At 42.4% G+C, this 24495-nt stretch overlaps 1 protein-coding gene across 1 annotated transcript in view; it reads left to right on the top strand.

The window, feature by feature from the left end:
• Positions 1 to 24111, top strand: part of LOC126459788 (uncharacterized) — a 71555-nt gene extending 47444 nt beyond the window's left edge. Inside the window, exons 4-5 of the mRNA XM_050095883.1 lie at positions 671 to 1272; positions 23933 to 24111. Of these exons, the coding sequence (XP_049951840.1) occupies positions 671 to 1272; positions 23933 to 23938 (608 nt within the window). The 3' untranslated portion in view covers positions 23939 to 24111. The remainder of the gene's footprint in view (positions 1 to 670; positions 1273 to 23932) is intronic.
• Positions 24112 to 24495: the final 384 nt, after the last annotated feature.

The following is a 24495-nucleotide window of genomic DNA, read 5'->3' as shown; positions in this document are numbered from 1 at the left end:
ATATGTTAATTATATACTGTACATATTAAAATATAGCTGATGTCTGTCTGAACATTTATTAGAGCATCACTTAGTCCATTATTAAAGTATTGTGTAGAAATTTGAAGAAAATCAGTCAAGACTTGCCATTATGTAGTAGGATAGAATTAAAATAAATATGTAAATAAAAGTGAGATTGCAGAAGTTAAAAAAAAAAGGAAAAGCAAGAATCAGATCCACATCTGTGTTGACACTGCACCTGTGTTCACCAGGGTAAAATTTCAGAGTAATAGTGCTACTTCTATTTAAAAATGATGGTTGCCAAACTATATAAATGTGGAAAAAATCCCTCATGTAGGGCTGTAGCCAACCTACCATCTTGAATACTGGTTGTGGAGAATGCTCAAAAGGTAGTGAATAAGAACACACAGCCTAAAACATCTTGAAGATCTAGAATTAAATCAAAGATAATGATTAAAGTGTTCTGTTGAGAGACATATAAAGAGAGTTGTTCATCAGCAGACCTAGTTGGTTTTTAGATTTATAATTTTGTTTCAGTCATAATATATGGAGCCTCTACAAGTAATATTTATAAGTAGATTCATTTTGATGCCTAAATATATATTTTGTTTAAGAACTGATTCTGAAATAGTTTTTTTCATATACTACTAACAAAAAGTTGTGATTTCAGGAGCTGAAGAAGATGCCACAGAGGAGACTGAGTTTCATTTGATGTTCATTCAGTCAATGGTGCAACTGAAATCAGCTGTTAGTACCTGTACATTTCTGAGGGCATCTGTCTTGAAAACAATTGTTAACTCCATGGCTACAGATGTCTTATATCCTGGCAAAGAATTTGGTGCAGAACATAACACTTCCATTTGTGATGTGGAATCAGTATATTCTTTAAACACCATGCAAAGTGGGCCGCAAATGACTGAGGACTCAGGATATGGTAGTGTTGAAGTAGGGAAGGAAAGTGACAGGAAAATTCCAAGTAGTCTTTTGAAATACATATTGTGTGATTCTGATGCCAATGACCTCATTGTAAAATCTGTTGAGACAGTGCTTAGTTATTTGGAGAAATCATTGTCAGGTGATGATGAAGGAATTCTGGAAAAAATTGTGAGAGACTGGAGGAATTCTCTCCTTGAAGATGCTGTAAACATTTTAACTGATACAGTAAACATATTAACTCAGTATGACCAAGGTTCTGGTGAATGTCGTTCAGCTTGCTTGGGTTTTATCAAAAAACAAATCCATAGGATACTAACTCCAAGTAAAATATCAAAGGTAAGTCATTATTGTACTTGGTTTTAAGTGTTGTGCTTTATAAGTCTCTGTTGTTGAAGAACATTTGCAAATTAATAGCTTAACAAAACAACACTTAATTCTTAAACTATGAATAATTTTAGAACACCAATAACTTTTTGCTAAGGTATTAAGTTAGACAAGAGGCTGTATGAGCTGTGAATATATGCATGCATGTGTGTTGAGGTCCGCTCTCCCTTGGATTTGAAGAGATCATCGGAAACGTATCTCTCAATAAACTATTCAATTTATCCCAACCCCCTTGATCAGAAATAAAAGTGGTGGCTATCAGGGAACAAAGGTGCCAAAAAACTAGTTAACATATGAAGCCCAAACATGGGAACTACAGAAAACACCTTCAAATGCAGACAAAACCTATACTACACTTAATATAACTAATGATGATGTGAGATCAAACCAGTTACAGCTTAGGAATCTTGGATTTTCAAAAGTTTTATTGTGCTGTACACGAACTGCATGTGAACTTGGTGTAGTTTCCATGGGAACTACTGAAAACAACTTCAAATGCAGAAAAACCTGTACTAATCTCCGTGTGGCTATCTTAATGTGAGATTGAACTCATTACTGCTTAGGAATTGTGGTTTTGGTGTAGTCAAATAACTGGCTATCAAAAGCAGATCTATAGACAAAAATTCAGGTTTTCCTGGGGGAGATTTAGGATTAGGTGTTTCCTATAATAAATCACTGAAAATGTGCAGAAGGTGTGGTTCTTTCTCTGAAAGTTTGAACCACATTATTTATAGTTGTACATCATTCACGCAGTGTGACTATGAGGTAGTCAACATACTATACCAAGAGATTTTGGACACTTCAATAAAAGGAAAAATTAAAATGCCCTGCTGAAAATGCAAACCATTCCCTAACTTTGAAAACCCAGATTTCCAGATGTATGCTGACCATACAGTTCCAACCTACTGGTCAGTCAGTCACAATAGGATATCATTATAGTGACAAAAGAATAGCATCTTCCTCATAAGTAACAAAAACATTTAAAAACATTTAGTAAAAAAATTAAAAATATTCAAACAAGACCAAGAAACAAGTGGACCACTCTTTTGTTGAGCACGCTGCCAAACAAGACATCCTTCATTTCAATGACTGCTTTACAGCCTGTGCCATATGGACCCTTCTTACCAACACCAGCTTTTCTGAATTGTGCAGATGGTAGCCTTCTCAGCAGTATATCCTATGTTTCCATAACCCTCTTGGCCTCAACCTTCATTAGTCATGTCCTCTCCCATCCAGCCCCTTCCCTGTTCCCATGCCAGCACTACACAGCTCTCATTCCTCCATCGCACCCAGTCTTTTTACTTCTATCCTTTTCCGCAATCCCGCCCCCCTCTCCGCTGCCCTCCGTCTAACCTCCTGACTGCTCATAGTTGCCCTACCCTCTTTCCACCTCATCCATGCATGCTCCCCAACAGCATGTAACTGTCCGCCAGCTTGATGAAGGCCTCACTTGCCAAAAGCTATATTTTTGACAGTCTTCTTGTTGTGCATCTCCACTATATTGTGAGTAGTAACTTTGCTTTTCACAGTATTGTTACATTCCATCCTGGATTTTCCATTGTTTGAAATGTTCAAACATGGCATTCCAAATAAAAAATAGCAGGAGTTAGTGAACTTCATAACTTCCAATAATTATGTCAAGCACAGGAATTATCCAGAAGAGATTTCCAGAAAATCTGAGATTGACCTCAAGAAAATGCTACATCCTTTGATGTTTTGCTGCTAGTAATGCTCTTTTTACTGTTAGTCTGTTGCTTTTGTTTTAATGACATGTATGTGCCTGTCAAAATGCTTTTGTGTCATTTTTCTGTCAGTATCTTTTCTTGATGTTGTTGCAAACTATGTGAAACTAAGATTATAACCATTGTAAAGGTGTGAACATTGAATTAAAGGGCAACGGCAAGGACAATAATAATAAAAATAATTACTTATTTATTATTTTATATTTTGAGCTTAGCATTCACGGGCTGCTTGTTGACAACCAATCTCGCTTTCACTTTCATGGTATTGTTTGTCAGCCAGATTTGACGTCCTGCCAGCATCTTGTGAGTTAATGAATTAGTACTTACTTTTGCTCCTCTGGTAAAAGCCCTCTCCAGCTTTCAGTTTTTGATTCCACCACAAAACCCTGATAGCATTTCACCAACCTTTTGATGTTATACCTGTCATTATTTGATTCAAGAACGCCCATATTGTATATTTCTCACTTTCTTTGAATCACCTTTTCTTAAATGGCTTTGTTTTAGCAAATTCTATTTTTTCTTCATGAGACATGGGAAATCCTGTTGGAAGATGTGCCCATAGAACAGTTTTCTTTTTCATCTTGCTGTAAATTTTTTAAAACTGGATATCGGTTAATCTTGCCTGTGAGCTCATCTGCTGCCTAAGAACTTTTGTAGTGCCCTATGTTCTCTCTTTAAGTCACTGGCTGAGTTGTCCCCTTCAGTTCATTCCCCAGAGCCTACAAACCTTTTGGTTTTACAAGAGTGCAGTAATGTCTTAACTCGGATGTTCGTAAACTTCAACACCATCTTATTATGGATGGTTTTAGTTGATTGCTATGCTCTGATTTCTGGATACTAGTTGCCTCTTGTTCTGGCCTATTCTGTTGGATTAATTCGCCTAGGTACTTAAACTTCTTGACTCTTCCAGTCCTCTTGTGGTCCGTTATCATCCATTGTGGCCCATTGCTGATTTTTGTATATTTCTTCTTCTTAAGAGAAATTTGTAGTCCTACTATCTCTGCTGTTTATTTAAGATGCTATATCTTCCTGGTTGCTGAGCTGCGGCTGTTGACAAAAATAGCCAAGTCATCCAAAAAAGCCAGACTGCCAGCATACCTCTTTTGAGTTTGGGACCTAACGGAAACTGATCTTCAGTTCCTCCTCCTTTGTTATATTCTCCTCAAATGACTTTTTCTGAGGTACAATTGTAAAGAAGAAGAGAAAGTCTATCTCCTTGCCTGAAACCAGTCATTATGTCAAAGAGCTCTCAAATATGGTTCTTGACTCTGATATTGTACTGATGAGAGTTTGCTTAAGCAATCGCATTTCTGGATGCATTGACCAAATAAAATGCTTCCATACCATTTAATAACAGTCCTTGGTCAATCAAGTCATACACTTTTATTAAGACAATAAATACTAGCACATAATCAAACCCTCCAGTCTTCTTGTGGTAATCTTCAGACTGGAAATTTGTTCTGGACAGTAAACCAGCCTTTGTTATTGACTTTTGTTTCATGTGCATGTGTAATAATCACTCATGCTATAGAAGACCGAGCCACAAAATGATGATTATGTATGTTTTATTCGATATTCTTTACTATGTTTATCAACAGTTTTGTCTTTGCAACTGTTCCCAATTATTATGCCTAAGCACTTGAAGTGCTGAAGCTGCATATCTCTTCATGAGGCATCCCATGTGTGTATTTTTAAGCCCATCTACTGTTTCTTCTCATAGGATATTTGGAAGCTAGTTTTGACAGCAGTTTCATGAAGCTTCTCGTGGGCATGTCTAACTTCAGTGGTAGCATTGGTAATTAGTGCTAGACATTTTATGTTGGTTTGTTTACTTTTTGTTCTCATATTTATTCCATGTTTTTCTTTCTGTCATATTTTGACAACTATTACCAAGAACCAAAGTTAAAAAGAGTGGAGATAACACATCACTTTACCTTGTGCCTGTTGATATTTCGTAATATTTGGAGATTTCATGGACGAATTTTACTTTAGAGTTTATCTTTCTTCAGGTATGTAGACTATGTTGTTTGTTTTGTTATTGGCACTGCATTCATGTGGAATATTAATAAGGGTGGTGCAGTCACTTCAGTGTCATAATGACAGTGTTATGAAAAGGATAGATGGCTACTCACCATATAGTGGGCATGTTGAGTCACAGATAGGCACAACAAAAAGACTGCTCCACTGTCTCTGTCTTCCGAGGCCAGACAATGTGGCCTTGGCAGCCAGAAATGGTGATCATGTGTGTGAGAGCTTTATTTGTGTGTGTGTGTATGGGGGGGGGGGGGGGGGGGGCAGTCTAACTCAGAAGAAAGGTTTTTGGCTGAAAGTGTACTTGTTTAGCAGTCTTTCTGTTGTGCCTGTCTGTGACTCAACATGTTTTTAGGAAAAAATCTCCAAACATGATCGCTGTGATATCAGTTAGCGGTGCTATAGTATCATCTTGAGGTTTCATATACACATTGTCACGCCTATCAAAAGCCCACCTGATATTCACTGATTGTCCATTTCTGCCTGTTGTTCTGATCTGCCGAGAAGGACACTGAAGAATATTTTGTAGGTCAGTGTCAGGAAAGTAATGCCTAAGTAATTGTTTCAGTCCATATTGTCTTTTTGTGTGTTGTGGATGAATCAAAAAAAGTTGTGACAATCTGTAGGAATATCTTCGCTGTTCCACATAGTCAAAAATGATGGCTTGTAGTCTGTCAGTCATGAGCTTGCCTCTCATCTTGAGCATCTTAGCTATTACACTATCTTTACCCAGCCATGTGCTATTTTTGTAATGTTACATACCTCACTATTTGTCAGTAGTACTTAGTCTTCGATGGCTGTCATAGCTGTGTTGGGAAATACCAGAGTTCCAAGCACTAATACAAAGCACCAATGCTCAAATTGTTATAGGCACTGAATGCTGGCTAAAGCCAGAGGTAAGTTCAGCCGAAATTTTTGCAAAGAGGCTAATGGTGTTCCAAAAGGATAGGCTAAACAAAATTTTTGCAAAGAGGCTAATGGTGTTCCAAAAGGATAGGCTAAACAAAATGGGTCATGTCTTGTTTGTTGCTGTTAGAAGTAGTTTACTTTGTAGTGAAATGGTAGTTGATAGTTCCTTTGTGTTAGTATGGGTAGAGGTCACTCTTGGCAACCTGAGTAAATTAATAACTGGATCCTTCCACCGACCTCCTAACTAAGATGGTACAATTGCTGAAAGGTTCAAAGAAAACTTGAATCTAATTTCAAACACGTACCCAACTCATACAATTATAGTTGGTAGTGACTTCAATTTACCCCCAATATGGCGGTAAAAATACATGTTTTAATCTGAAGATTAGCACTATTTCAGATATAGTTTTGTGCTTAACACATTCTGAAAATATTTTGAGCAGTTGGTTCATGAGCCCACTCGAATAGTAAGCGGTTGTAAAAACATACTTGACCTCCTAGCGACTAGAGGTCTGCATTATCTCCGATTTTTACCGGCGAGTCCCGCTCGCCCCTCTGGCTCTCGGGAGTATGCGGCCGAGCGTCCTCTTCCGCCGGATGTGGGCAGCCGATCGCCAGCACTCAGCCGAGTGCGCCAAACGCTCGGCCGGTCACCAGTAACCGGTGGACTCAGTGCCAGCGAGCAGCACTTCGTCACATTCCTTGAGATCAGAGGCCACCGCTTCATATTAACCACTCACTTATTTCTTTTACAAATGTCTTTCGTTGTTTACTACCAGTTCTATGACCTAAATAATACACTTGTATATGTTAAATTTGATGTCTGTTGATATGTTGCAGATTACTGGAGTTTAACCTTTGAGGTTATCATGTATTCCAGTAATTGTAACGTTAAAAACTGTAATGTCTGTATTTAGTATTTTGCTACGTTCGGTAGACAAACGGGAACACAGTAGTCTAATCATGGGCTATGTATGGCCACGTATACGCTGTACTAATATTGAATGCAGGGTCGGGAAGGAATGACGGAGTTAAAAGTAATACTCACGAAATTTTGTTGCACAAACGTTAATTTCTGAACAAATTATGACCTGTAAATAACATTACAAGTGAATCATGAGTATACAATTCGGTTTTCGTCTTTGGTGCTACCTGATACACAGGCATCATTTGTGTTCCTGGAGCTATTACTACAGCTGGTGGTTTGAACTTCCTCCTGTGAAGTCAATGAAAGTGGAATCATACATTTACAGAGTTGGAGGAATGTTTCCTTCCCTGTGATTACGTGGTATGTTGTGAATACTTATGTAATTGTGATGGATCAATAAGAGATCATCCACCTTGTCTAATTCCAGGCACGATCTTTTGCTGGACAGCAGGTGACCGGCCTGGCTAAAATTTCTCTCGCTGGCAGCACTAGCGGCAAGAATACAGAGAACTCTTCTGGCTACTACCGACAGCCTTGGAAATAACCCCGCATGCATTTTTCACCACTGCAAAATTTGTCTTTCGGCACAGCTGTAGTCGGATTTGGAGAGCAAAAGGTACCTGTTGAGTTCATTGGTAGTAACTGTGTGTCCATCTTCGTCATCCTCATCCAAACTCCAGTCCATCCTGGACTTTTTCATGGGAAGAACTTGGTCACAGTTTGCTTGAATGAAAACATCCGTCTGATATTCCTGTCACCTTCCAGTATGTATGCACCGTAGTTAGAATTACTTGTTACTAAACGACTATATTTACGGTGACATTTTATATAGCACTCCGTCTTCAGGCCATAAGTCGCCCACCGGGACCATCCAACTGCCGTGTCATCCTCAGATGAGGATGCGGATAGGAGGAGTGTGTGGTCAGCACACCGCTCTCCCAGTCATTATGATGCTTTTCTTTGACCAGAGCCGCTACTATTCGGTCGAGTAGCTCCTCAATTGGCATCATGAGGCTGAGTGCACCCCGAAAAATGGCAACAGCGCATGACGGCCTGGATGGTCACCCATCCAAGTGCCGGCCACGCCCGACAGGACTTAACTTCGGTGATCTGACGGGAACCGGTGTATCCACTGCGGCAAGGACATTGTGACATTTTGTATATATTGCACAAATTACATCAAAACACATTGTGGAATGTTTAATCTGCGAAACCTTTACCAAATATCACATTGTAGACGTAATAAATGTTGATCTAACGAAAGATGGCAGATTAGACAAACAAACATTTGTTTACTAATTGGTTTCAGTGAATGAACCTTACCCTTTACGGTCAGTTCCAAGTACAATCATCGAACTTCAGCATACGCGGCTTGCTTTTTGTCTGCGTGAGTTTCTTCAAATGACGCCGTGATGGCCTTAGAACCATGGGAACGTAATGGATAGCCTTAATTTTGCACTTATCTGTGATGAAGTATGCTGCTCTCCTTTTTATTTTCACCATGAGCTGAAAACAAAACCCAATATACATAACTGCACTCTGATAATTCAACAGTTGTATAAAGGATCGTAACCTATAGAAAGTGTTCTAACCTCGTTGTCACTGTCTATTGGTTCACAATGATGTAACAGACTCTTGTACCACGGCAGCACACGTTCCAGCGTTGTTATCTTTGCAGTTTCCAAATCCAAACTCGCTTCTTTAAAAGGGGGTTAGAAAAGCGACAACGTCTCGTACGTACCCTTCTTGGAAGGTTTCTACGAGTATCGATTGCACCTGGGATTCTAGTAGATCTCGAATATCATCGATTTGACTTATGACGGAATTGAGCATTAACAGTATACTGTTCCATCGAGTTACAGCTTCTTGCTTCACAGAGTGCCGCAGACACCCCGAGTGACCCGATCTTTTCAAATAGCCTACTATAGCTCTTGCTGATAGTAGACACGACAGGATTTTGGGGGCTTTGTCTTCTAAAAACGTCTCTTGAAATGTGTGACGAAGCGCAGTCATCAAGCAGTGATCAAAGTAAGGCAAACGGTCGTAAGATTCAAGTGCCTTCTTCATATTAGCTCCTTGGTCGGTGACAAAGTAACATTTCGTAAGATCATTGTTGTTAATTCCTAACGCAAGCATCCGCTCTTCGATTTCGTGCCATATGTTCTCTCCTGTCTTTGGTATGTCCGAAAACTCGGTTGTTATCAAAACAAGCGAATCTAGCTGCCACTCATCATTCACATAATGCGACGTAACAGTCAAAAAATTTCTCTTCTTGTAGTTATCAGACCACAGGTCAGCGTCTGAAGCACACATTTTGTTCTTTAAGGCACATATTAGCGTGGGCACCACTACAAGTGCAAACAATTTCCAAGCTTCACTTTTCGCCTCCTCTTCCGACATGTCTTTCTTCTTCAGGACTAATGAGCCGCTCCTAATTCTCTCCGTAGTACTTCTCTTCGTTTCATGAATGGCACGTTTACGACCTATACTTGATTTATCCATAACGCTGTCTGTGCTGCTCAAAGCCAGGTTGTCAACAGTGTTTACACACGGTTGCTAATGCGATTCGGCACTGTGGAGCGTGCGGCGGTTGTACTGTCACCGGCCGAGATTGTGAGTACGCTCGAGCGCCCGGCAGTGCTCGACAGTCCAACCGATAACCGAGAGGTGGAGGACAACTGGCCACATGGTGCATTAGATGGCCACAGCCGTATCGCAGCGTGGGCCTTTCCCAGCCGTCGAGCAGCAGCACGAAATGGGAAATGCTCGAGCAGTTGTTTTCATCGAAATGCGGAGCTCTTCTAGCAACAAATAATTCTAAGCTAATAATGAGTGTCAAAACGGGTACAGGGATTAGTGAAGAGAGAGTTGTCGTAGTGGAACTGAGTATTGTAAGTGAAATTGTACAAAAATAAATGAAAAATATACCTATTCAGAAAAGGAGATAAAAATTCACTTGAAATTGACAGCAGTTGAGAGATTTCTACCAAATAAATTAACAAATGATGGAGCTGATGCCCCTTGGTACACAAAACAGGTTGCAGAAAGTGTTGCAGAAACAACGAAGAAAGCATGCCAGATTAAAATGAACTCAAAATCTCCAAGATGGGCAATCTTTTACATAGCTCAAAATTTAGTGTGGACTTCAATGCAAGATTCTTATAATAATTTGCACAAAAGAACTCTGTCTCAAAATCTAGCAGAAAATCCAAAGAGATCCTGGTCATATGTAAAGTATGCTAGCAGCAAGATACAATCAGTGCCTTCTGTGCACGATAACAATGGAAATACTGTTGATGACAGTGTTGCTAAAGCAGTGTTACTAAACACCAAAGAAGACAAAAAAATATTCTGAAATTCAAATCAAGAACAGCTGCCAATATGAGTAACTTAGAAGCAGATACCCATGGAGTAATGAAGCAGCTTCAATCACTTAATAAAGATAAGTCTTCCAGTCCAGACTGTATCCAATTAGGTCCATTTCAGAGTACACTGATGCAATAGCTCCATATTTAACAATCATATACAACCACTCACTCAACGAAAGATCTGTACCCGGACTGGAAAGTTGCACAGGACACACCAATATTCAAGAAAGGCAGTAGGATTAATCCACTAAATTACAGGACCATATCATTAATGTCTGTATATACCAGGATTTTGGAACATATATTGTATTCGAACATTATGAATTACCTGGAAGAAAATGGGCTATTGACACACAGTCAACATCGTTCTTATGAAACACAACTAGCTTTTTACTCTCACAAAGTGCTGGAAATGGAAATGTCGTGTGGCTAGGGCCTCCCGTCGGGTAGACCGTTAGCCTGGTGCAGGTCTTTCGATTTAACGCCACTTCGGCGACCTGCGCGTCGATGGGGATGAAATGATGATGGTTAGGACAACACAACACCCAGTCCCTGAGCGGAGAAAATCTCCGACCCAGCCGGGAATCGAACCCGGGCCCTTAGGATTGACAGTCTGTCACGCTGACCACTCAGCTACCGGGGCGGACTCACAAAGTGTTGATTGCTATTGACAAGGGATTTCAAATTGATTCCATTTTTCTAGTTTTCCAGAAGGCTTGTGGTAAAATTGCATGTTTATGGAATATCATCTCAATTATATGTCTGGGTTTGTGACATCCTGTCAGAGAGGTCACAGTTCATAGTAACTGAAGGAAGTCATCGAGCAAGACGGTAGTGATTTCGGGTGTTCCTTTAGCTGGTATTATAGGCCCTCTGCTGTTCCTTATCTATATAAACAGATTTAGGAGACAATCTGAGCAGCCATCATAAGTTGCTTGCTGATGATGCTGTCATTTATTGTCTAGTAAAGTCATCAGAAGATCAAAACAAATTACAAAGTGATTTAGAAAAGATATCTGTGCAAATATTGGCCATTGACCTTAAATGATGAAAAGTGTGAAGTCATCCACATGAATGCTAAAAGGAATCCATTAAACCTTGGTAACACAATAAATTAATTGAATCTAAAGGCTGTACATTCAATTAAATATCTAGGAATTACAATTACAAACAACTTAAGTTGGAAAAAACAAATTAAAAATGTTGTGAGGAAGGTGAACCAAAGACTGCATTTTATTTGCAGAGCACTTAGAAGATGCAACAGATCTACTCAAGAGACTGCTTACACTACATTTGCCTGTCCTCTTACAGAGTACTGCTATGCATCGTGGGATCCTTACCATATAGGAGTAATGGAGTACATTGAGAAAGTTCAAACAAGAGTAAACGTTTTGTATTATCGAAAAATAGGGGAGATAATGTCACTGACATGATACAGAATTAGGGGTGGACATCATTAAAACAAAGGCGTTACTGCAGAATCTTCTCATGATATTTCAATCACCACCTTTCTCCTCCAAATGCAAAAATATTTCGTCAACGACAGCCTACATAAAGAGAAACAATCATCATAATAAAATAAGGGAAATCAGAGCATGCACAGAATAAGACAGATGTTCTTTTTTCCGCACGCTGTTTTCGAGTGGAATAATAGAGAGTTAATGTGAAGATGGTTCAGTGAACCCTCTGCCAGGCACTTAGGTGTGATTTGTAGAGTATCCATGTAGATGTAAATGTATTTTATTGTATCTGCCAAATTGCCATTTTTTTTATAGGATATTCACAGTAATGCAGTTTCTTGTAGTAATACTTTTGGATTTCAAAATAAGCTCTTATGCAGTAGCCACCGGAAAGATCGCGGGAGGCGCACATCGGCATGGTGCGTCACGGACGGTAGTTGCCGCAAGTAGAGTCCCGTCCACCAGAGGGCACGCGAGAATTCGGACGCGACCTCTGCCGGCGTAACAACAACGACAACTCAGGCAGCATGGGCCGTGCCCAATCAGTTAACATCGGGCATGCCTAGGACACAGGCCCGGTCTACACTAAGTGAAGTGCGACGTAAACGTGAACAGTGTTACTACACAATTGGCGACGAGTAGGGTCATTCTTTCGCGTGTTGCGTCGTTGTTCCGGTTTCGCAGCTTCTCCACGGCATGGAGGATTTAGTGCGGGTTTTGGTTGAGCAGCAGACGGAGCTCATGGCCACCATGAAACAAGTGCTTCCGCCATTGCTCTCCACACCGTCTGCTCCAGCGCCGTTCCCTCCTCCCTTTCCCCCATATGACAAGACAGCGGAGATTTGGGACGCATATAAACATCACCTTCAGCAGCATTTCCAGGCGTTTCATGTTGCCGATGCGGAGGTATGTCGTGCTCTCTTCTTGTCTTGGATATCTCCCTCGCTGTATCAAGTTTTGCGGCAGCTAACGCCGCTGCAGGAACCCTCATCCTTGTCTTTTGATGCATTGTGTTCATTGCTGTCTTCATATTATCGCCGCCGCACGCATGTTGTGGCGGCTAGGGTCGAGTTCTATCAATGCAAGAAACAGCCCCATCAGTCTTACCGGGCGTGGGCCGCTACCCTGCACGGTCTTAGTCGCAAGTGTCATTTTGTCATGGAGCAGTCGCGAGAGTCGTATGCCCACGTTATGGTACGCGACGTCATTGTTCGTTCGGCCCCTGATAGGGAGGTCCAGCAACGGGCCCTGCAGTTAGAAGACCCTTCCCTTGAGGAAGTCCTGTCCATTGCTCAATCGTGTGAAGTCTCTCACGCCACAGGTCAATAGCTGGAAGCGTGGTGCGACCTCGCGGCAGTTCAGGGCGGCGTGGCCGCGTCCACTGTGTCCGGGGTGGACGACGTGCGAGCGGTACAATCCGGCCATTACGGCCGCTCCCGCACGGTGCGTAAACAGAATTCCAGCCGCCGGCCCCCGTTGCCGTCCTGTGCGTCGTGCTGTATACATCATGATCAGTCAAAGTGCCCCCAGCGTTGGGCCGTTTGTCGCAAATGTAATATAAAAGGTCACATTGCTAAAGTTTGCCGTTCAGACTCAAAAGAATTGAAGGAAGCAGGTACAGAGGACATTGACGTTGACATTCAGGAAGTTTGATCGGGCCAGGCTCCCGACGCATCGGCACGCAAACTCTTTATTGAGGTGTCGGTTCTGTCGCACCGGTTACAACTGCAAGTAGATACGGGCGCGGCAGTTTCGTTGTTGAATGCACAAACTTATTCCGACCTTGGATCGCCCCCATTGGTGCCAGTTATGGTAAACAGTTCATTCCCCTACTGGGTCAATTCACTACCGATGTGACTAACAAATCAGTCACTCGGCCTATTACTTTTATTGTTGTCAGTGATGCGAGCTCCGCTAACCTTTTTGGCCTGGATGCCTTTCAAGGTTTCGGTTTTTCTATCGCTGACACCATACAGTTGGTCTCCGAAGATGTTCCCTATCAATCATTGGAATCTTTGATCTCAGACTTTCCTGATATCTTTGAGGAGGGCCTGGGGCGTGTTTCAGATTTTGAAACTCACTTAATGTTGAAGGCGTCGGCTCGCCCGCGTTTTCTACGCACGAGGCAGATCCCCTTGGCTCTCCACCCTCAGGTAAAGGAAGAGCTAGACCGGCTGACAGCCCTAGGGGTCGTTCTTCCCATTTCTTCTAGTGAGTGGGCTTCGCCCCCTCGTTATTGTAAGGAAGCCCTCGGGAAAATTACGTCTTTGTGGCGAATTCAAGGCCACCATTAATTTCCAATTGGTGGTGGACACCTATCCTTTGTCTCGTGCTGATGAATTGTTCTCCACCGTGGCGGGAGGCCAATATTTTTCGAAAATCGATCTTTCGGAAGCTTATCATCAGATACCACTTGATGAGGACTCCAAACGGCTGGCGGTCGTCAACACCCCATTTGGCCTTTACCAATACCAGCGGTTGGCCTTCGGAATATCCAGTGCCCCGGCGATATTCCAGCGTTATCTTGAGCACGTCACGACGACAATCCCTCATTGTATTAATTACCTGGATGACATAATTGTCACAGGCCGCAGCACGAAGGAACACTTACACAACCTTTGCACCCTCTTTCTCAAATTTAGGTCTTTAGGCTTGCATTGCAACCTGGATAAGTCAAACTTCTTCCAACCATCCATTGAGTATGTGGGCTACACCATCTCTCGGCACGGCATCCAGCCACTAGGAAGTTTGGTCCAAGGTATCGTCGACCTTCCTCGGCCCGCTTCGCTGAAAGAGTTACAAGCTTTTTTTAGGCAAGATAGCCTGTTACCACCGGTTCATTCCCAGGGCTTCCACCGTAGCCTGCCCCCTGTACTGCCTTCTGCGCAAGGGTGTTCCCTTTGATTTGTCGCCTGCATGCGAGCAAGCGTTCACCTCGTTGAAGGGCCTCCTCACGTCAGCGCCTTGTTTGGCTACTTTTGACCCCCATAAGCCGTTACTCCTGGCTACCGATGCTTCGCAGTATGGGGTGGGGGCGGTCCTGGCCCATCGCAACGCAGATGGTTCCGAACCACCACTGGCGTTTGGGTCTAAAACTCTTAGTCCCGCGCGGGTCCATTACTCCCAGGTGGAAAAAGAGGCTTTGGCCATTGTCTACACTGTTACCAAGTTTCACCCTTTCTTGTATGGCACGAAGTTTCAGTTAATCACTGACCATAAGCCGTTAATATTGTTATTTGGCCCCGCCTCTGATTCTGGATAGGGTGGCCCACAGACTACAGCGCTGGGCCTTGTTCCTCTGTAAGTACCATTATGACATTCATTTTCACCCTACCGGACAGCATGCCAACGCCGACGCTCTTTCCCGTCTTCCGGTGGGCCCGGATCCTACGTTTGATCGAGAGGAGATTAGGTGTTTTCATTTGGATGTGGCGTCGCGCCAAGCGGTTGATGGCTTCCCGATCACTAGTTCTCGAGTCGCCAGGGAAACGGCAGCTGACCCGGTTCTCCGGCAAGTAGTTCGCCTCATTCAGCAGGGGTGGTCATCCCGCCCTCCAGGCCGGGCCTCGGACCGTCTTCGTAATTATTTTATTCTACGAGACCGCCTCTCAGTCTTGGATGGAGTTCTCCTTGTGGCTACCAATGATACAGCTCCTCGCGTGGTTGTTCCTGCAAGTTTACAAAAGGAGGTCCTCACGTTATTACATGCGGGGCACTGGGGTGTTTCCCGTACTAAAACCTTGGCTCACAGACATGTGTACTGGCCCGGTATTGACAGAGAAATTGAGCACTTGGTGGGCGCCTGTTCCCAGTGTGCGAGCCAACAGGCATCTCCCAGGGCAGCATTCTCTTCATGGCTGCCGGCAACCCACGCATGGGAACGTGTTCACATCGATTTTTCGGGCCCGTTTCTCAATAGCTTTTGGCTCATTGTCATTGATGCTTATTCCCGATTCCCATATGTGGTTCACTGCTCAACCACTTCAGAAGTTGCAATCCATGCACTAGCAAAAATCTTTTCTGTGGAAGGTCTGCCAATCACCCTGGTCTCGGACAATGGACCACAGTTTATTTCGCAGACCTTCCAGGATTTTTGTAGGCGCTTCGGTATTCGGCACGTTTGCTCTCCCCCCTTCCATCCACAATCGAATGGGGAAGCCGAGCGCATGGTTTGCACATTTAAGACGCAGATGAAAAAGTATGTGCACGAATTTCCTGCGGAGGAGGCATTGACGTTTTTCCTGACGGCATACCGGACCACACCAATGGGAGACCGCAGCCCTACAGACCTCCATGGGCGCCAACCTAGGACTGTGCTGCACCTCCTCCGGCCTGGTCCTCGCCAGTCTTCGCAAAACGGAGTACCTGGCTTTCCACTGGGTATGTCGGTCTGGGCACGTGGGTTTGGTCGCAATCCACGTTGGATACCAGCGGTGGTCCTGCGCCGAAATGGCCGCCGGCCCTATACCGGACCAGGTGGTATGTCGTCACCAAAATCAGCTACGTCCACGTTTGGGCACCCACCCTCCGACCTCTCAGATACCGGCTTCCCCATTGCCGGCACCCGTATTGGTTTCCCTGGGGACGTTACCGCCTCTCCCCACTGTGACTGCCGCACTGCGATTGTTCTCAGCCTTGGCAGCCTCCAGTAGCTCCAGCACCGGCATAGCCATCATTTAAGATGCCCCAGCGAGAGCCGCCCCCCCCTCGCAGGCCCAGTTTCTCAGGAGGCTGGTTCACCTGTGGTCGTCCCTTCCCCATCGTCCCCGCCACTGGGTCTTGCCCCTCCTGAGGTGGAACAGGATCCGAAGTTTGACAGCTTGTCGCCCGTTCTGTCCCGTGCTCCGGTGGTGGGACGACGGGGGCCTCTTCGTGTGGGTCACTTCCAGCCGTTAGAAGGTTCCGGATCGAAGGTTGGCAGATCCCCTCGACTCGGGCCTTCCAATGGATGTGCAGGTCATCGCTCCTGCCCGACGCTCCACCTTCTGACGCAGTGGATCACAGTGGCTTCACCCCCCGAAGGAGGAGGAGTGCAGTAGCCACCGGAAAGATCGCGGGAGGCGCACATCGGCACGGCGCGTCACGGATGGTAGTTGCCGCAAGTAGAGTCCTGTCCACCAGAGGCCACGCGAGAATTCGGACGCGACCTCTGCTGGCATAACAACAACAACAACTCAGGCAGCATGGGCCTTGCCCAGTCAGTTATCATCGGGCATGCCTAGGACACAGGCCCAGTCTACGCTAAGTGAAGTGCGACATAAACATGAACAGTGTTACTACATCTTATGTTTGTCTCAAGTGTTCCATCTAGCCAACGGAAACAAATATTTGATGGTTTGTAGTTTGCTAGTTCTTCTCTGAAAGTCCTGTAGAAATTTTGTGTGTTGTTCTGTTTGATGTCATCATCAGTTTCCTCCAGTCTATTGAAGTTGTTTCATACAGTACCTGATTGTTTTGTATGTGTGTTGTTCTATTTGAAGTCAGCGTCAATTTCCTCCAGTCTATTGAAGTAGTTACATACAGTAGTTCACCTGGTTGTTTTGTATGTTTTTTTCTGTATTTCTAAGAAGTTCTGCCAGTTCACTAGACAATGGTGACTGTTACAGTTTTGTCAGGCTCAGATGTGGAGTTCCAGGACTCTGTCATATTCTGGGGTCCACCACCTGTGTTTATATTTTTGTGGAGGTTGCAGAGTTCTTCTTCCAACTCCTGAATGGTCTCTAGAAGTGCATCCTGTGCATGAATATTTGCCTGCATTTATTCTATAAATTTCCGTGTGTTCTCTTTTAAGTATAGTTGTTGTTGTGGCCTCCAGTCCAGAGACTGGTTTGATACAACTCTCCAAGCTACTCTATCCTGTGCTAGCTGCTTCATCTCCAAGTACCTACTGCAACCTACATATTTCTGAATCATCTTAGTGTATTCATATTTTGGTCTCCCTGTATGATTTTTACCCTCCACATTTCCCTCCAATACTAAAATTGGTGATCCCTTGATGCCTCAGAACATGTCCTACCAATCTTCTAGTCAAGACTACATTCCATTGTCCTCGTTTTGCTTTTGTTGATGTTCGTCTTATAACCTCGTTTCAAGAGATTGTCCATGCCCTTCAATTGTTCTTCCATGTCCTTTTCTCTCCCTGACAGAATTACAATGTCATCAGCAAACCTCAAAGTTTTTATTTATTATCCATGGATTTTAATTTCTACTCCAAATTTTTCTTTTGTTTCCTTTACTGCTAGCTCAGTGTATAGACTGAATAATATTGATGCTAGGCTACGGCCCTGTCTCTCTCTTCCCAACCACTGCTTCTCTTTCATGCCCCTTGATTCTTTATAACTGCCATCTTGTTTCTGTACAAATTGTAAATAGCCTTCCGCTCCCCATATTTGAATCCTGTCCCATTCAGAATTTGAAAGAGAATATTCCAGTCAACATTGTCAAAAGCTTTCTCTAGGTCTACAAATGCTAGAAATGTAGGTTTACCTTTTGTTAAAATGTCTTCTAAGGTAAGTCACAGGGTCAGTATTGTCTCAAGTGTTCCAACATTTCTACGGAGTCGAAACTAGTCTTCCCCAAGGTCAGCTTTTACCAGTTTTTCCATTCATCCATAAAGAATTAGTGTTAGTATTTTTCAGCTGTGACTTATTAAACTGATAGTTCTGTAATTTTCACACGTGTCAACATCTGCTTTCTTTGGGATTGAAGTCTGAAGATATTTTGCCTGACTCATACATCTTGCTCACTAGATGGTAGAGTTTTGGCATGGCTGGCTCTCCCAAGGCTATCATTAGTTCCAATGGAATGTTGTCTACTCCCGGGGCTTTTATTTTGACTTAGATCTTTTGGTGCTTTGCCAAACTCTTCATGCAGTATCATATCTCCCTTTTCATCTTCGTCTATGCCCTCTTCTGTTTCCATAACTTTGCCCTCAAGTACGTTGCCCTTGTATAGACCCTCTATATACTCCTTCCACCTTTCTGCCTTCCCTTCTTTGCTTAGAACTGGTTTTCCATCTTAGCACTTGATATTCATACAAGTGGTTCTTTTTTCTCCAAAGGTCTCTCTAATTTTCCTGTAGGCAGTATCCATCTTACCCCTAGTGATATGTGCCTCTACATCCTGACATTTGTCCTCTAGCAATTCCTGCTTAGCCATTTTGCACTTTCTATCGATTTCATTTTTGAGGCATTTGTATTCCTTTTGCCTGCTTCTTTTACTGCATTTTTATGTTTTCTCTTTTCATCAATTAAATTCAGTATCTCTTCTGTTACGGAAGGATTTCTACTAGCCTTCATCTTTTTACATACTTGATCCTCTGCTGCCCTCACTATTTCATCTCTCAAAGCTACCCATTCTTCTTTTACTGTATTTCTTCCCCTGTTCTTGTCAATCGCTCCCAAGTGCTCTCTCTGAAGTACAGTAAGCATCCAATTATCCATGCTAATATGGACTTGAGACTGCATAGATTAGTAAATAACATGACAAATTCAAAATGCACATGCTGTTACTGGAAGATGCTATTTACTGTATTTTCAAAACTTTCTACCTGTCACATTTGAAAGCACACTGCATTATTTTCTTTAGAAAGTGAGAACTTATGTAGAAATTTACACCTGAAACACACAGTACATCATATCATTTGCTTTCATTTCACTTTTTGGAAATAACAACACTTTTTTTTCTTTTTCTGTTATTCATTCACTTTTTCCCTGCTGATGGTTTTAGTTTTCAGAGAGTCAAACTATTGCTGCAGTCAGATGAATTTGACCTGCATGCTCTAATAACAGATCCATGCAGTTCAGTGCTTTGTTGTGCATGATGCGAGTTTTGGGTTTTTCAGTTGCCTCGTCTTATATAATCTCACTTTGTCCGTTGAACACCTGTCGTCTTCCTAGCTCATGTAAACCATTTGTAACTGTAGCAAAAGCAAAAAAAGTGAAATAGGTTAACATGCAGTGTTGATGATCCATTTTGGAATTATGGTATTACTGAGATCTAAAAAAGTGTGACCAACAATCAATCCTGGTGCTGAAGTTTTTTGCTTTTATTTTCTATGAACATGAGACTAAGATTTCTGAAGGGAAATGCTGCAGAAGAAAAGAAATCATTTTCTTTCACTAGCATATTAAGTGAACTGGGATAGGGTTAAGGAAACACATAGACAGGAAATTGTGTGCAGACATGTTACAAGGTACAGTCTTCACATTTACCTCAAGGCAAAATGGGAAACAGTGGAAAAATATTCCACTGATATGTGACAATTGGATTTGGGTCCCCGCATTGTCTTATGGTGATAAAACACAAGTCATATGCATAGTAATGTTTTCTAAATGAAAATATTCATTCTAATTACAACACAGCACATTTCCAAACTGTGCACAGAGAATCCTTAAGCTGGATAACACATAACCCGATGATTGGGAACTTGGTGTACTCTGGATTGATGTGTAGGTTTTTGATATTTTGTCCGGTTAGGTTCGAAGTGGATTGTGATTTGTGATAGTCAGTCTCTCTGTAATATTTGTGTACTTGCACCATCGTGATTTCCAGAGAGTATTTGGTGGTGGGTGCTACAGGGTTGATCTGGTACTCACCTATGTGACCATATTTCCATGTGGTCATTTTCTGTGAGGATGTCTTAAATTACATGGACATTGAAACTTCCTGGCAGATTAAAACTGTGTACTGTACCAATAATCAAACTTGGGACCTTTCTTTCATGGGCAAGTGCTCTACTTACTGAGCTACACAAGTACAATTCCCGTACCATCCTCACAGCTTTGCTTCCATCAGTACCTCGTCTCCTACCTCCCAAACTTCACAGAAGCTCTCCTGCAAAATTTGTGGGACTAGCACCCCTGGAAGAAAGGATGTTGCAGAGACATGGCTCAGCCACAGTCTGAGGGATGTTTCCAGAATAAATTTTCATTCTGGAGTAGAGTGCGCCCAAAGGCTTACCTACCTTTCAGCGTCTCCTGCAAGTTTCGCAGGAGAGCTTCTGTGATGTTTGGGAGACAGGAGATGAGTTACTGGTAGAAGTGAAGCTGTGTGGTAGAAGTGAAGCTGTGAGGGTAGGTCATGAGTCATGCTTGGGTAGCTCAGTTAGTAGAGCACTTGCCCACAAAGGGCATGGGTCCTACATTCTAGTGTTGGCCCGTCACATGCTAGGAAGTACCATATCAGCATACCTTCTGCTGCAGAGTGAAAATTCATTTTATGTACATGGACTTTATTTGAAGTTTGGTTGTACTATATGCATTTATTAAGAGCTTTACATTAGTATTTATCATCTTGTGTGCTTAATAATTTCCAGTGCCATATTTGTTTCCCATTCTTTGCCAATTTGTGCATTGATGTGTCATAGGATCTTAGCTTGGCAGTGGGGGATCTTTGGAGTGATTAGAAGTTTCCGACTGTGCTTTTCCTCAGGTTCTTTGTTCACTAGTGCTTGTGCATTCAACAGCATAAAGGCCTGTTGGCACTGTTAACTGTGAGAATGAGGGGTTTTCTGAAAATGATGGGAAAGCTAACACTGAGTATTTGATAATATTATATAGAAGGAATTCAGTACCCAATTTATGTAGCTTACTATTTGTGTGCAAAACTGCAAGTTTTCCTCTCTAGGTACAATATCCACCAATAAAAGCAGTCAGATTCTTGATCACATGTTTTTTGTATTACAAGTGTAAGAATTGGCCACAAATATCCATCAGTTTCTTGAGTTTTAAAGTTCTGGTTGTCATTTGTATGTTGTTGGTGCCAATAAATTTCATTTTCTGTGTCTCGAGGAAGTTGTGGCAAGCTCTGAGATTTTGTTGCATGATTCCCTGGTCCCCCGAGAATTTGAATGACCAGGTTCATCTGTGCAATTACCACTTCGGACCTGAGGCAATTGCTCTGTTCCTTTTTTTCCATCAGGCTAAGTTAACGGTTGAGTTTAGCTAGTGGACATGAGCTTGGGCCAAATGAATTACTGGCTGTCAGTACACTCTCAATGTAAGGTTTATTAGTCCATATAGGCAGCTGGTGGTTTTGCTGTGGTGATATGAAATAGAGCGTCTTGACTTGTTTTCTTCCCTATGGTAATCATTTCTTCCTAACATTGCTAAGATTCAGATGACTGATTGCATCATTATTATTACTTAACTACTATTACCACCACTGCTACCACCACCACCGTCACCACCACTGCTGTACAGTGGAGTGACAAAAGTCATGAGACACTTTCTAATATCGTGTTGGACCTCCTTTTGTCAAGTGTAGTGCGGCTACTTTGAGGTTTGCTGACGATATTGTAATTCTGTCAGAGACAGCAAAGGACCTGGAAGAGCAGCTGAACAGAATGGACAGTAGCTTGAACGGAGGATATAATATGAACATCAACAAAAGCAAAATGAGGATAATGGAATGTAGTCAAATTAAATCTGGTGATGCTGAGGGTATTAGATTAGGAAGTGAGACACTTAAAGTAGTAAATGAGTTTTGTTATTTGGGGAGCAAAATAATTGATGATGATTGGAGTAGAGAGGATATAAAATGTAGACTGGGTAAGGAAAGGAAAGCATTTCTGACAAAGCGAAATTTTACATCGAGTGTAGATTTAAGTGTCAGAAGTCTTTTATGAAAGTATTTGTATGGAGTGTAGCCATGTATGGAAGTGAAACATGGACGATAAATAGTTTGCACAAGAAGAGAATAGACGCTTTCGAAGTGCGGTGCTACAGAAGAATGCTGAAGATTAGCTGTCCATAATTGCGTAAGTGTTTTGGGCCCTGGATTTTGTGCAGAAACTGATGTCTCAATTATGATCTGTAAATGTTCGATCAGATTCATGGTGGGCGATCTGGGTGGCCAAAGCAGTCACTCGAATTGTACAGAATGTTCCTCAAACCAATCATGAACAACTGTTGCCCAATGACAAGGTGCATTGTCATCCACAAAAATTCCATTGTATTTTGGGAACAAGTAGCCAAATATAACCGTTTACACTCAATGATCAGTTCATAAGACCAGAGGAGCCAGTTCATGACATGTAAATACAGCCCACACCATTATGGAACGACAGTGATCTTGCACAGTGCCTTGATGACAACTTGGATCCATGGCTTTGTGGGCTCTCACCACACTTGAACCTTACCATCAGCTGTTGCCAATTGAAATCGAGACTCATTTGACCAGGTCAGGGTTTTCCAGTCATGTAAGGAACAATGGATGTGGTCACGAGCCCAGTAGGGGCACTGCAGGCAATTTCATGCTGTTAGCAAAGGCACTTGCATTGCTCGTCTGCTGCCATAGCTCATTAATGCCAAATTTTGCTGCACTGTCCTAGCTGATATTTTTTTCGTGTTTCATACACCGCTGCTCTTGGTTGCTAAGCAAAGGCCATTGACCACTGCATTGTCTTCGGTGAGAAGTAATGCCTGAAATTTAATATTTTGGCATGCTCTTGGCACAATGTATCTCTGATCATTGAATTCCCTAACAATTTCGAAAATGGAATGTCTCATGTGTCTAGCTCCAACTATCATTCTATGTTTGAAGTCTGTTAATTTGCATATTGTGACCATAAATACATCGGGAACCTTTTCACATGGATCACCTGAGTAAAAGTGACAGCTCTGCCAATGCACTGCTCTTTTATACCTGGTGTACGCATTGCTACTGCCATCTGTATCTGTGCATATTGCTATCCCATGACTTTTATTACCTCACTGTATGTCTTTATAATGAGAGAAGTGGTCTTTGATGTATGTGTGAATATGTGTAGGGCATCATAAAAACATAATTACAAAGGCGAAAGAATGCATCAGTTATGGCAAAAAGCTTTATCCTGTAATGATTTGTATGCAGAACCATCTGTATGGAAGGTGTGGATCGTACACAATCAGTGACAAAGACTTCCATCAAAATTGTCCTGTCCCCTCCTTCCCCATCTCCCCCTCAACTCCATATAGTTGCTGTTGTTTATCTATAGATTACATACATCCATTCACTTTGAAGAAAATAGAATACTGCATGTCAGTAGTGTAAATTGAAAAAGTGAAATTTTGGAGATAATTTATATCAAGGCTCTACAGGATTCTAATGTTATATGGTCAATTTTTGTGCCATTAAGAGTATATTAATGTTTAAGAGCATTAGTAAAATGTATTGTTTGGTATTTGTTTGTAGGAATAATCACTCCATTGACATCAGTGAGAACAGAAGAAGCAGAAGGAGATCCTTCCCAAAGGTGGATGTGGAATTGGAAATTGGTTCCAGCATGGCATGGAAACAACTGGTTGACACATCATACAGGCTGCACAGTGACAGAAATTCTATGCAGTAGCTACTTTACTCGTGTTATTACTTGGAGCACAATCTCTACTACCACACCCTCAATCCCTCTTCCTTTGACTTCCTCAATACCAGTCCTCTGAAAAACATATTCTTTACTCAGTTTCATTTTTCATACAAGTCCTTTTTATATTGGAGTTGATGAGTAAAATGCATTAAAAACAAAATAATCTTCAGCTGTTGGCAGAGTGACCAAATAGGCTCCTCAACATCCATTGTTGTTTTCTGGCTTATGATGTAGCTATTTTCTTTCATGCAAGGAAAGGAAAGTTTTTGTAAATTCATTTAAGTTTAGAAAACCATCCTTTTTGCACTGCTGTAGCCTGCACTCGTCCGCCCCTCATGGTCTCGCGGTAGCGTTCTCGCTTCCCGAGCACGGGGTCCCGGGTTCGATTCCC

This window comes from Schistocerca serialis, chromosome 1 (genome assembly GCF_023864345.2).
Source record: "Schistocerca serialis cubense isolate TAMUIC-IGC-003099 chromosome 1, iqSchSeri2.2, whole genome shotgun sequence".
Taxonomy (NCBI): Eukaryota; Metazoa; Arthropoda; class Insecta; order Orthoptera; family Acrididae; genus Schistocerca; species Schistocerca serialis.
This window is presented reverse-complemented; position numbering and strand designations above follow the sequence as displayed.